This window comes from Chiloscyllium punctatum, chromosome 8, assembly GCF_047496795.1.
Source record: "Chiloscyllium punctatum isolate Juve2018m chromosome 8, sChiPun1.3, whole genome shotgun sequence".
Classification (NCBI taxonomy): Eukaryota; Metazoa; Chordata; class Chondrichthyes; order Orectolobiformes; family Hemiscylliidae; genus Chiloscyllium; species Chiloscyllium punctatum.
Window position 1 is genome coordinate 54,760,539 of NC_092746.1, and position 13,905 is coordinate 54,774,443.

At 39.5% G+C, this 13,905-nt stretch overlaps 1 protein-coding gene across 15 annotated transcripts in view; it reads left to right on the forward strand.

The window, feature by feature from the left end:
* LOC140480572 (poly(rC)-binding protein 3) overlaps positions 1-13,905 on the forward strand; it is a 295,539-nt gene that overhangs the window by 220,825 nt on the left and 60,809 nt on the right. For all 15 annotated transcript variants that reach the window (XM_072575588.1, XM_072575589.1, XM_072575587.1 and 12 more), the window contains 3 exons: positions 10,810-10,833; positions 10,928-10,960; positions 11,049-11,165. In XM_072575588.1, the coding sequence (XP_072431689.1) occupies positions 10,810-10,833; positions 10,928-10,960; positions 11,049-11,165 (174 nt within the window). The remainder of the gene's footprint in view (positions 1-10,809; positions 10,834-10,927; positions 10,961-11,048; positions 11,166-13,905) is intronic.

Sequence of the window (13,905 nt, forward strand, 5' to 3'; positions counted from 1 at the left end):
TTTATCCCCATTAATTTCCCAGCACCATTTCCTTACTAATGTTTATTTCCTATAATTCCATCTGGTCATTTGACCCTTGGTTCCCTGAAGGTTTTGGGAGGTTATTTGTGTCCTATTTTTTTTGTGGAGGTAAGACCAAAATATGTATTCAATTATTTTGACCACTTTTTTGTTCCTCATAATTTCCGCACCTTCTGACTCTTGAGAACTTTATCTTTCTTAATCTTTATCTCTTTGTATATTAATAGAAGTTTTTATAATTTCTGTGTTCTTTGCAATTATACACTTATACTCTATTTTCTACCTCTTGATCAAACTTTTTGTCTTTTTCTGCTACCAATCCTCAGACTTGACACTTTTTCTCTGGCAATTGTATGTGTTTCTTCTTTCTGTCTAATACTATCCTTAATTTCCTTTGTAAGTGATAGTTGGGCACCTTTACTGTTTTATTTAGCCAGTGCCATGTTTTTGCATTGCTTTCCCTGCTCCCACATGATGCAATGGGTGCTCATCATAGACCCCTGTGCCTCATTACTACCCAAGGAATGATATCATAGGATACAACAATGTATCTAAGCCCTGCCCAAACTTCTAGATGAATCATGGAAAACAAGCTTGTATGAACAGAACAAATCTTTGCAGAACTGTCAACTGTGGCTCCTACATCCTCAGTAAACCTTCCTCCTCTCCCTCCCACTACCCTGCACTGATCTGGGTAGAGAGAAGGGGCCTGGATAGGTCAGGCATATGGTCTCCCCTCTCAGCCTGAACTCCCATGCATCAGAAGGGTACTGAAGGAACCTGCTATCTCTGCAGTATCCTGAGTAGAGGGATGTGTGCGTCCTTCCTCCTCTCACTGGGTGCCTCCTTGTGAGGATGCGGCATCTGGAATAAGGTCAAGGCTCCCTGCACTACTCTCACCCCGCCTTCAGACCTGAGGATCAGTGCCTATGGTGGTAGATGGCAGATGGGCTTGAGCCTCCAGCATCCAAGAGGGAGCTGTGCCTAACTCTCCATGTTAGCCCTTAACCTGTTCATGGAGACAGACATACAGTGGCTGGACTACCTGCATTGCTCCAGCTTCTGATCAATGAAGGCCTGCGCATCGCATGCTTGTCTGCTTCTGCCTTTGCATTTTCATGAAGTCCCTTATTGTTAAGACCACAGGGTCCTCTCAATGTTTTTAACACTGCTATTTGCACAACAGTCTGTGTGAGGTCCTGGGCAACCTTCAATTCCAAACTTCTTGTTGTCTATCAAAGTCACTGACATTTCCATATCAGAGCAGATACACTGTGCATGAGACGTTGTTGTTGAAACCTGCTCTGGGCTCTGACAGCGTCACCTACAGAGATGAAAGACAGGCAGCTCTCTGTTAATGTAGTCGGGACACTGGCTACACCTCCATGGCCATAAAAGGCAGAATGAATTGTAGCCATGGATTACAAGTGATGCCTGATGCATTTCACTGACCATTTGCTTGATAGCAGCATTTCAATGCAACAATAAGTGTTACTTACTCTATTGCTGGGACATGATTCTCTACATGCAGGTCTGGTCTAAGCAGTTATTGTGGCAGGGTCATTTCGTGCAACACTACATCCCTCCACTCCCTGAAGATGGTATTAATTGGGTGGTGATCTCCATTCAGGCTGTCATGGTGTGTTGTCATGGTTTTCTCAGATGCTTCTCTGGGAAGAGGATATCCCTTCCTTTCAATACCTCATCAATAAAGGTATCCAGATCTATATCAGAGAACTGTGGTGTCAACTTCCCCTTCTCTGTCATCTCTTCTCAGTCCTCAATGAGAAGATCAGCTGCCCGATGTCAGCACTTCTCCAGGTGAATTGTGCCCTTTCATTAGGGATGCTTGCCTGAAAGCAGTTGAGAGTGGCTAGTTATTCAGGAAATGGTGCATGGTAGAGTGGGGTGGAAAACAGACACAAAAATATTGGAATGGGCAGAAACAGGCCATTTGGCCCTTTGACCCTGCTCTGCCATTCAATATGATTCTGGCCGATCATCCAGCTTGGTACCCTGATCTTGCTTTCTCTTCATACCCTTTGATGCCTTTAGCCCCAAAATCTATGTCTAATTCCTTTTTGAAAGCATTCAATGTTTAGGTCTCTACTGCTTTCTGTGGCAACAAATTCGACAGGCTCACAACTGTCTGGGTGAATAAATTTCTCACCCCTGTCCTAAATTGCCTACTCTATATTCTTAGACTGTGACCCTGGTTCTGGACTTACCAGTCATCGGGTACATCCTCCTGTTCCTGTTGAAAGTTTATAATATTTATGAGTTTTCCCCATCATTCATCTAAATTCTACTCCAAATCAATTAAGTCTCTCTTCAAATATCAGTCCTGTCATTCCAGGAATCAGTCTGGTAAGTCTTCATTGCACTCTCTCCATCCTTCCTCCGATAAGGAGACCAATACTGCACTCAATATTCCAGATATGGTCTCACCAAGACCATATACAATTTCAGCAAGACATCCTGGCTTCTATGCTTGAATCCTCTGGCTATGAAAGCCAACATATCATTTGTCCTCTTCACCACCTGCTTCACCTGCATGCAACCTACTTTCAGCAACTGATGTACAAGGACACCAAGGTCTTCTTGCAACTCACCTCTCCCAATCTATCACCATTCACATAATAATCAGCCTTCCTGTTTTTGCTCCCAAAGTGGATAAACTTACATTTGTCCACATTATACTTCATTGGCCATGCATTTGTCCTACATATGACACATGGCAAGTTACGGCAGATATCGGACATAAGGGATTCCACAAGGGCACAGTAGGTAATTAGTGACATGAGTTTGGTAACATAACAAGAAATCTCTCTTGGCCTTGTGACAAAGAATGCTCCAACAAACTTGACGCAACTCAGATTTAGCCAAGAAAGGTTTAGGAAGAGTTTTGAGTTCCATAAAAAAGGTAATTAGATTTAAAAACTTACCTCTGTTTCCTTTTCAACAGATAGTACAAGACCTGTTGAGTTTCTCCAGTGCTTTCTGCTTTACTTCAGATCTCCAGCACCTAAACTTTACTTTTATTTAGAGAGATTGGACCTGTATTCTCTAGAGATTAGAAGAATAGGAGATGGTGTCATTGAAATTGCAAAATTCTTAAAGGACTCAACAGGATGTTTTGCAGAACTAATGTTTCCCCTGGCTGAATAGATCTAGAACCGAGGAATACATTACCAAAGTAAAGGTCAAGGAATTTCCTGATGAAGGGCTTTGCCTGTTTTTCGGATGCTGCCTGACCTGCTGTGCTTTTCCAGCACCACATTCTTGACTCTAATCTCCAGCATCTACAGTACTCACTTTCGTCTATCACAATAAGGGGCAAGCCTTTTTTGTCTAAGGTAATGAGAAATTTCTTCACTCAGAAGGTAGTGAATCTTTGGAATTCTCTACTCTAGTAGGCTGTAGAAGCTCAGTCATTGAATATTTTCAAGGCAGAGATTGATAAATTTGTAGAAACTAATGTCATCAAGGGATATGCAGACAGCATACAAAAATGATATTGAAGTAGATTATCAGCTATCATCCAGATTGGAACAGGCGGCCTGTGAGACTGAATAGCCTACTCTTACTAGTATGTTTCTATCTTTTTAAGCTAATTTTATATTGCATTTAGTGGCATACTGGAATTGCAAGCTCACAGTGTACAACTCTCATACGGCTGCCAAAGCAGCTTCAATGAAAGTTGTTCAGTTTGCTAAAGCAGGTAACAATGTGGACTTCAACAGTTTCCTCATTTCCCCTTCCTCCACCTCACCCCAATTCCAAACTTCCAGCTCATCACTGTCCCCATGACTTGTCCTACCTGCCTATCTTCTTTTCCACCTATCCACTCCACCCTCCCCATCGACCTATCACCTTCATCCCCTCCTCCACCTATTGTAATCTATGCTACTTTCTCCCCACCCCCACCCTCCTCTCACTTATCTCTCCACCCTTCAGGCTCTCTGCCTGTATTCCTGATGAAGGGCTTTTGTCCGAAACGTCGATTTTACTGCTCCTCGGATGCTGCCTGAACTGCTGTGCTCTTCCAGCACCACTATTCCAGAACCATGAACTCCAGTCAGGAGATGACAAAAATGAACACAATATACAAATAACTTTACATAACTGTTTATTTTTCTTGGAATCTAAGAAACAGTTTGATGTGTTTACTGAAATAATCTCCTTTATCATCGTGGCAAAAATGGAGACTACATGAAGTTTGCTAAACTGCATTTCATTTGGTATTTTGTTGAGTGTTTGGAGCCTGTACTGAATGAGAATGTTTCTGTGTCTTGAAATTCCATGTTTGCTTGTCATTCATGTTCATTGGTTTCAAACTTGGGTGCAGAAGGATGTTGACCTGTGCACGATACTATATAAGCCAGACGTTAAATGTTTTGTACTATCTGGATAGCACAAAACTATCTTATTTCCATAATTTCTTTCGACAAAGATAAAAGAATCAAATTTAGTCATGTAGATGCAGGGAGTTCGCTCACTGATTCAATCCTAATCATGCAGCTGCATAAAAACAGCTATGGGTCTGGATCAAAGGCACATTGCCTTTGGATTGATTGCATCTAATTCCCTGTAGCGATAACTACTGGTTGAAAAGTTTTGCAGGCTGTGATCTTGGCAGCTACACTAGATCACATCTGCCTTTGCTCTATTTCATGCCACTCAAAAGCTTTTTCAATTTGGAAATGGTTTGCGTTCCAAACGATTTAGATTCTATGGTTATTACAAAATGCTCAGAGCACAACAATATATGTTCATATATGTTTGGACCACTGTTTAATATAACTTATAGTTTTAGAGCCCAAATCGTAATAAGGAATTTGAAGTTATGTTGAGTGTACAATGGAAATTCAAAGGCTGTTTTCTATGTGAAAATAGAAATGCAAATATCTTGTGAAAAACTGACTATATCTGTTAAAATAGATGAAATCCAGGAACAATTTAATGGAGATGTTAGAGTTAGAGATTTTGCAGTGGTGGAATCAGGCAGATAAAAACAAAAAGATCCTATTAATTTTGTTCTCCTTCTACAAACAGTTCGTTCTCTTCCATACATTGATTTCTGTAAAAAGGTCATTGGAACCAAAATATTAACTCTTATTTCTCTCTACAGAAACTACCAAATCTGCTGAGTGTTTCCACCAACTTCTGTTTCTGTTTCTGATTTCCAGCAACTGCAGTTCTTTCAGGTTTTTTTCATTTTGTTCTCTTCCATGTTGCCTTAAGGCAAATACTTCTTATCTGTTATCTGCCCTCAATCAGTAGAAGACATACTGTCTCATGTCCTAGTGGTTGAGCTTGTTGAACCTGCATGGATGTAGGAGGTGAAATCTTTGGCAAAACCCTGATAAACTTCTAATTTATGAAGTTGCTAGTTACAAGCAGTCTAATCAGAGGAATGAGTTACTTATTTCCACCTCTGCTAAAATCACAGATATCGCAACATATAGGAGCAGTAAGAAAAAAAAGAATTAAACTTTGTAATTCTGCATATGTTTGCACATGGGTCTGAAAATGTTTTATGCTGTGGAATTTCTAATCTCCATAGAATTACATAAATTTTATTAGCATACAATATTTTCCCAACTAGCTCTTTCTTGGTTGCTGGATGGAAGGTTTCCTTCTTTATATGTGTTATGATCCCAGTTGATGGTACTGCTGGACAAGTCAAATCCAAGAGTAAATCCTGCCTTGAATAGATGATTTTTTTTTGTTTTGTTTAGTTAGTTAACATGGTAGTTAATTGCTGAAATATGTTTACATAAGGCTGCACATTTTCTTTAACAATAGGACAAAATGTATTACAAAAAAATCAGAAAAATATGGATGAAAGTTAAAATGATTTTCAAACATGCAACACAAAGTTTCAACCTATTTCTAACATGACCCATTATAGAACCTCAAGTCCAGAAAAATTACCTCCCTGTCTCAACTTTTTAGGGTTCTGCTTCCTGATGCTTTCAAGTTTCTTTACCTCAGACTATTGAGATGATTCAATGAGTTCCTTTCAAATCTGCCAACATGAACTTTTCCCAAAGCTAAGAGCCGAACTTTTCTCAGTTGTAATAATGTACAGATTTCTGACCAAACTTTCCTGCTTTGGAAGTTTCACATATTAAACTGTTCTGCTGAGATGACTAGTTCTCTGAACTGCTGTGAACTCTTTCTAAGAGTGAAAATAAATTAGCTTCTGAACTCAACTCTGGTTTTTCTAGACTGAATTGGAAAAACTTACTCAAATCTAGCTTCTTCTGAACTGAAAATAAAACTTTAAGTGTTTACTTTAACTTCGCTAATCCAACAGTATAAACATCTAAACATCTTTCCATTCAAAAAGGTTTGCAGTCACCTGCTTTAATCACAAATGCTGGATTTGAATCTGGATCTGGAAGGACTCTCTGACCTTGTTATTATTTTTGAAAGAAAACCATTCACAAAAACCAATGCCCACTAGCCTCTAATTTGTAATCCAGTTTCCAAAAATGATAACATAGATATATTATACGCCTTCATCACAATAGGAATACATGACTTGTTAGGATTAAAGGGGCTATATGCTGGATTGGTTAGTTGTTACTAAATTATTTTGTGTAAGTGGTATTGAAGGTGGGTAGGAGTCAGAAAGAATGTCCCCTGCATGTGCTCCAGATATTGATATACTGGTATAATCTAGAGTTGTTGTGGTTCTGTTCGCCGAGCTGGGAATTTGTGTTGCAGACATTTCGTCCCCTGTCTAGGTGACATCCTCAGTGCTTGGGAGCCTCCTGTGAAGCGCTTCTGTGATCTTTCCTCCAGCATTTATAGTATTTTGTCAGTTCTAGCTGTCCGCTGCAGTGGCCGGTATATTGGGTTCAGGTCGATGTGTTGTTAGAATCTGTGGATGAGTGCCATGCCTCTTGGAATTCCCTGGCTGTTCTCTGTTTGGCTTGCCCTATAATAGTATTGTTGTCCCAGTCGAACTCATGTTCGTGTCATCTGCGTGTGTGGCTACTAAGGATAGCTGGTCGTGTCGTTTCATGGCTAGTTGGCAGTGTGAACTTGATTGGCTGGATAACCTGTTTCCACACTCTAGGGATTCTATGCTTCTATGAAATCCTTTTGCACAATGATATTAAAAAAAAGTGGTGAAGTCTAAGTATTTATTAAACTAATTACATGGGTTTTAGTCAGCCCCAGCAACTGTCATTGTGCTTTTATTTTGCTTTCAATGGTAAGTTTCAGGAAGTTGAGTAAACCCATGCTCCTGGAATGCTGAGTACAGCCTTAATCCCTATATTCAAGAAAGGATACATTAGCATTGGAGGCAGTTCAAATGAGATTCACTTGGCGGATTGCTGGAGTGAAAGGAAAAATAGTTAAACAGGTTAATCCTATACTCATTATATTTTAGAAGCATGAAGAGTGATCTTATTAAAACATACAATATTATGAACGGGTTTGACAGCATAGATGTTGAGAAGATGCTTCCACTCGGTGGAGGAATCTCAAACTATGGGACATAGTTACAAAATAAGGGGACAGTCACTTAAAACAGATATGTGGGAATTCTTTCTTCCAAAAAGTAGTGAATGTCCGGAATTCTTCACCCAACAGTTGTAGAGGCTAGATCGCAGGAAGTACTGAAAGAGAAGGTGGATACACTTTTGAAATATCAAAGAATTGTGGGCTATGAGGAGTTGAGGCCTGGAGCATATCAACCATGATATTATAATATGACAGACCAGGCTTGAAGGACTAAATGGCTTACTCCTGCTTCTATTTCTTAAGTTACAATTGGTTAGTTCAGTCAGATTAATAGATGAGACATGATTTGTGAATGATAATTGCAGAAGGACACCATCAGGTCAACATAAAGTGACAGATAGACACATATGGATCATTCATCATCGTGACCTTCACAAATTTCCGTGAAGTGCTCAACATGGCAATCCAAAAATGAAAGCAATGTTGAAATTATATAATGATGCTATGTGATGAGCACAGCAAACAGCTGTTGTCTTGGCGGAATGAATTCTTTGATTCTCAGTAAAATGACTGCCTCCAGTGTGAGTCTCAGTTACATGACGATAGCAGACCAGGTTTTTACATGGTTGCATTTCAGTCCGAACACCCTCCTTACAAGTGAGGTGCTGCTCAGAAGGTCAGTGCAGACTCAATGGGCTGATTGGTGTATTTCCACACTCTCAGAATTCTAGCCACAATACAGAAACTGACCTCCCTCCCCACAACGCGCGCACACACACACAGAGTTCCTTTTCTATCATCAGTCCATCACCCTAGGAGATAATGGGGTGTTATACCAGCAATAGCTAAAGCTTCCTCTATGATGCTGCCAAGATCTGAAGCTGCTGACCTCGGATTGGCCAGTTACACTTGATGGCTGACAATTCCACTTCCTGGATCCTAATACCAGTCAAAAACCTATGGCCAACCAATCAGGTGCAAAATTCCTAGAAGACCCAGTGCGCTTCCTCATTTTGACAGGTTGTGATTTTTCACTCCTCCAAATGTCTCCCAGATTCCGGAATTTATTTTATTGACTGAATAGCCTCATAGTTCAAAGGTCTTCAAACACTTTACCTCAGAATGAATGGACGCTATTTATGAACTCTAATTTGGAAATAATTCTAAGTGAGAAGGTCATTTTTAGGTGTTTATGCTGTTTTTCCAAAAGTACTGTTAATTTCTTGTTCAAGTTATGACAGCAGTTCAGGAGAACTCTACAGCAATTCTGGGCTACTTTGGTATATTCTTAGGATAAGCAGCTAGCTTCTCTCTCCTTGACTGGTCTGCTACAATTAGCAAACTATTTTGCCACAATTTATGACTGTATAGCAAATATTGAGTTTGGCACTGATTACCCCAGCAATCCTCTTCTATGTCTCTGCTGCTACTTCTTACTTCATGGTTCACGGTATCTTTGTATTCATCCTCATGACCTTCTGCAGGAACACTTTATCATGACCCATGTGTGAAGAGAGCAGCTCTGAGCCCTAAAGCAGACATGCCTGGCAGTGTACTAACAGTTCATTTCCAGTTTTTGTAGCAAAATTATTAAGAATCCTGAAAGCTGAAGGCATTTAAATCTTGCATAATTATCACCTTGATAATTCCCACTGCCAAAAAGGCAAAATCCTAGAGTCATTTTCAATAATTCAGTTCATCTGCTATTTTTTAATTAACCCAAACTGAAAACTACAGTTGGGACACCAATGGCCAAAAACCTAGTCTAATTATACTTCTGCGGGTTATGGGATCAGAGAAAAATGCAGTCCTTGATGTCTGTTATATGAATGGTAAGTAACTGCTATATGTAATATATTCCGTGGTTACTTTGTGCTGTGCTCAATAACAACCAGACAAAGAAGTAAATATGTACAACTGGGATAATTCCTGGACAGTATTGTTCTGTTTAAGATAATGATTCTAAATAGTGCGTTAGGTTAGATACTACTTTAACTTCTGGGAGCTGGATATATATGTTGAGTGTCTGTGCTGATTACAGCCTATAATCAAAATTGAGATTTTACAAACCCTGACAAATGGTATGTAGATGAGGAGGGGACTCATAAAATACCATTGGTGTTGACTCTGATCCATACTCACCAACCCCTGTCTCCACCACAGTTTTACCTGGAAAAGTCTAGCCCCAGGGAGCATAATTTCAGAATAAGAGGTTGCACATTGAAGATAAAAATGAGGAGGAATTTCATCTCTCAGAGAGTTGTGAATCTGTGGAATTATTTACCACAGAAAGTTGTTGAGATTGGGTTTTTAATTGTTTTTAAGGCTATAGTAAACATTTTTAATCAGTAAGGGAATCAAGATCTTTTAGAAAAAGGCAGGAAAGTGGAGTTGAGGACTATCAAATAAGCCATAATCTCATTGAATGGTGAGTCAGTGAGCTGAATGGCCTACCTCTGCTCCTTATGGTTATGTTCTTAAGTGTAAGCAACATAACAGCCACTTAATATAACATGCAGCCTGAGAGACCCCATCCAGCTGGGCAATATTTACAGCGCAGGCTCTTGACAAGCAAGGGAGCATGGTAGCTCTTAGAAGTTTTTTCAGGGACCTGGCCTCATCCAGGTCATTTCTGTGCCTCACTTAGATCTCTTCCCTCCACTTGCTGATCTATGCTAGCTTTCAGCTCCACCCGTCCCCTAACTGAGACATTCTAGGCTGTCTCCAGCAATATGCTCCCCTGTCTTTTACTCTCATTCCAGCTTCTCAGGTATAGGACACTATTGTAGTTCCAGCAGTGACATAGATCAGGTATAGATACTGAGACAGATAGCACCAAGTGAATTCAGTCCTTTGATTGGCCAGCAGCCCTCCAAGGTGGGATTTCCAGATGGAGTAGAAATTCTGCCTTAAACCAATTCAGATCTCTCTGATCAATGGGCACCTGCTAGGCAACTACTGGAGTAAGGGCAGTTTTGGCCCAAGCTATTTTGCTTAAGAGGATTTAGATCCCAGTAGTTTGTTAAGCCCAGATGCATGTTTTCAGTTCCAGGGATCCAAAGCACAAACTTCCATTAAATTGTAATCTCACTGTTCCAGGCCACAACATATTAAGATTTCTGTGTGAAACCTTATTGGATTTTGCTGAGGTGTAATTAATGCTAAAGTTTTCCAGTACAAATGTGCTCACTTAAATCAGAAAAAAAGTTCCATAAATATTTTAAGACTTTATTTTCATTCAAATAATTCATATAATTGAGGGAAACTAGTAATCTGACATAATGTATTTTTCCTCTTGCTGTACAGGAAGTTGGAAGCATTATTGGAAAGGTTAGTTCTATCATTTTAATTCCCCAGCCTACAGTTTTTAAAAAAGCTAAATAAAGTTACAATAAGTGTGTGAACATTTTTCTTTCTATTATAGAAAGGAGAGACGGTGAAAAAGATGAGGGAAGAGGTAAGTTGTGAATTGTTAATCCTGTAGTGAAATATAGGTTGACAAACATGCTTCATGAAATGAGACAATGAGCTGTTCTTTTTCATAGAGCTGTGCAAGAATCAACATTTCAGAGGGGTCCTGTCCAGAACGCATTGTAACAATAACAGGCCCAACAGATGCTATTTTCATGGCCTTTTCAATGATAGCACATAAATTTGAGGAGGTAGGTAAATGTACATATTTGGACTTTAAGCATGTATTCAATAAGTTAACTTGTGAACTGAATGTGCATGTTAAAATAGATCAGAAGAGATAAATATATGTTGCCTTAGTAGGTGAGTGTGAATACACAATGTGGCATTGAACTGTTAAACTCGGAAGGCCCAACATCCAAAGTATAATTTCTCATCTGGAGTACAGGTTACAGATGTGGGTCAAAGTGTGTATGGAAATAGGGGTGGGAAACTGTTAGTTATTGTAAATATATGACTTACATAAAAAAAACTGAAGGCTAGCTGCGACTGTGAATCTCTGCAGCAGTCAAAAGCCTGTGAAGACGCTGTTTAATACACGCAGGAGGTAGTCATGTGACATTCTGTGTCGCGCTCGGAAGAATGCGAGGCGGTCACGTGACTTTCCGTTTCGCGCCCTGGAAGGGTGCGGGGCAGTCACGTGACGTTCTGTTTCGCGCCCAGGAAGTGGGCCAAGGAGGTCACGTGATGATCCGTTTCGCGGGCAAAAGAAGCTCACGTGGGGTCGGACATCCGGGAATGCGAGGAGGCGGGGAATGGAGTCAGATCAACAGCCAATGAGAAGATAATTCTACCTCAGTGTGTGTATGACGTTTTTTATTGTATAAAAGACTAGGGCAGGGACAAAACGAGGTCTTATTTTTTGAACTGCCACACGTGGTACTTGGTCAGGGAAAAAAGGGTTAGACCCAGAACTCTGCATGCTTTGTCCACTTACTGTTTAAAATAAATCAAGAGTGTGAGACTGAATATCTTCTCCTAGTGCTTCATTTAAAAGAACACGCAGGACGAGGCTCACACATAGCAGATAGTAAATTGGTAGATTGAGCCAAAGTCTTACATTATGTTTAAAGGACTCCCAAGTCATCCTGATTTGGCAAAAATCCAAGCCAATGATGTTTACCACCATATTTTAATAAAATAGATTCACTTCATCCAATTATTGTAATATTATAATTTATAGCACATACCACAAAATTAAATTTTAGAATTACATATTGCATATTTCAGTCTGGAATTCAAAATTAACCTTTATTCGTCAATGTTTTTCCAACTTACATTCTAATCACATGCTGTAAAAGATATTTACTACTAAAGAAGCTTAATTGTATTTTCTGATTGTGGAAACTTATATTACATTATTGGAACTGCCATTGACTCTTAAATGTAAATAATAAGTAATAGTAACAGAAGAAGGCTGTTTGGCCCATTGAGTCTGCTCTGCCATTTAATGGGATTGTGGTTAGTACCTGTGAACTGTGCAATTATTATTTGTTATGAACTTATTTAATTCTGCCTTGTTAATCTCATTTGCTTTACTGAGTTTTGCTGATTTACAATAACAGCTAATTCTTATTATTTTCTCCAAATTTACCCAATTTGTTTTGAATTTTACTTTTTCTCTATGATTTTGATGTTAAATTTGAGAATTGAATAGTATCTAATATAACCATGTTTTAAATTGGAAATAAAAAAGCTTCACAACAGTAACTGGGGAATTTTTTTTAAATGAATTTGGCTGTAAAATTGAACAGCAGACTAAACTGAATGCATGGAATTCTGAGATGGAATTAGCTGACACTCTTTGTTTGTGATGTTTGTCATATGGCAACTTCATGGAACTTGCTAATTTAAATGACTGTATTGTACAACCAGTGAACAGAGTAAACAGAGACTGCAAAATCATGAGAGGCTAGCATCAGTTAAAGCCTACGTCAATTAAAGCCAATCTGCATGGCTGATGTCCAATATCTGAGCTCCCATTGAAATCAACAAGTGCCATCCAATGTCTGAGTGCAGCAGTGGCAGCTCAGAGTGAAGTCGTGCAAGGTCAGCTTGGTGCCATGCAGGTTCAGACTGTTGCTTTCAAAGCTGAGGATAGCAGTATTCAAAGCAGTTCACAGAATGAACAAATAATTGTTCTGCAAACTGTCCTCCAATGCATTGCTGAAATTGCAGAGAAGCGGATAAGAAGATGACAATGGCATCATAGAACATGAAACTACTGTCCACTTTCAGAATGATTACATTTGTTCTCCCACCACTGCTAATCCACCAATATTCTTGCTGTTGACTGTCAGTCAGCCAGGCTGGGCTACTGACACCTTTGCCAATATAATACAGTCTAAGCTGCTTGTCACAAAGCAGATGGATTGATAGATCTTTGAATAAAAGAACCCCATTATCCCATGATTCCCTAATAGATCAAAAATCAATCTATATCCTATCTCGATGTCATGTGTAAACCTATTTGCAGTCAAAATCAGGAATCTTGATACCCACATTCTCTCCACTGGGATAGAATCATAGAATCACATAGCACGGAAACAGACCCTTTGGTCCAACTCATACATGCTAGCCAGACATCCCAATCTGACCTTGTGCCATTGTCAGCACTTTGATCATGTTCTTTCCTATTGATGTACTCAGCCAGATGCCTTTTAAATGTTGCAATTATACCTATCTCTATCACTTCCTCTCGCAGCTCGTTCCATATACGCACCACTCTCAGCATGAAAATGTTACACCTAGGCCCCTTTTAAATCTTTTCACTATCACCTTAAACCTATGCTCTCTAGTTTTGGACTCCCCCACACTAGGAAAATTATCTTGGCTTTTCATTCCATGCTTTTCATGATTTTATAACCCTCTATAAGGTCACCCTTCAGCCTCTGACACGCCAGGAAACAAAAACCTCAACCTATTCAGCCT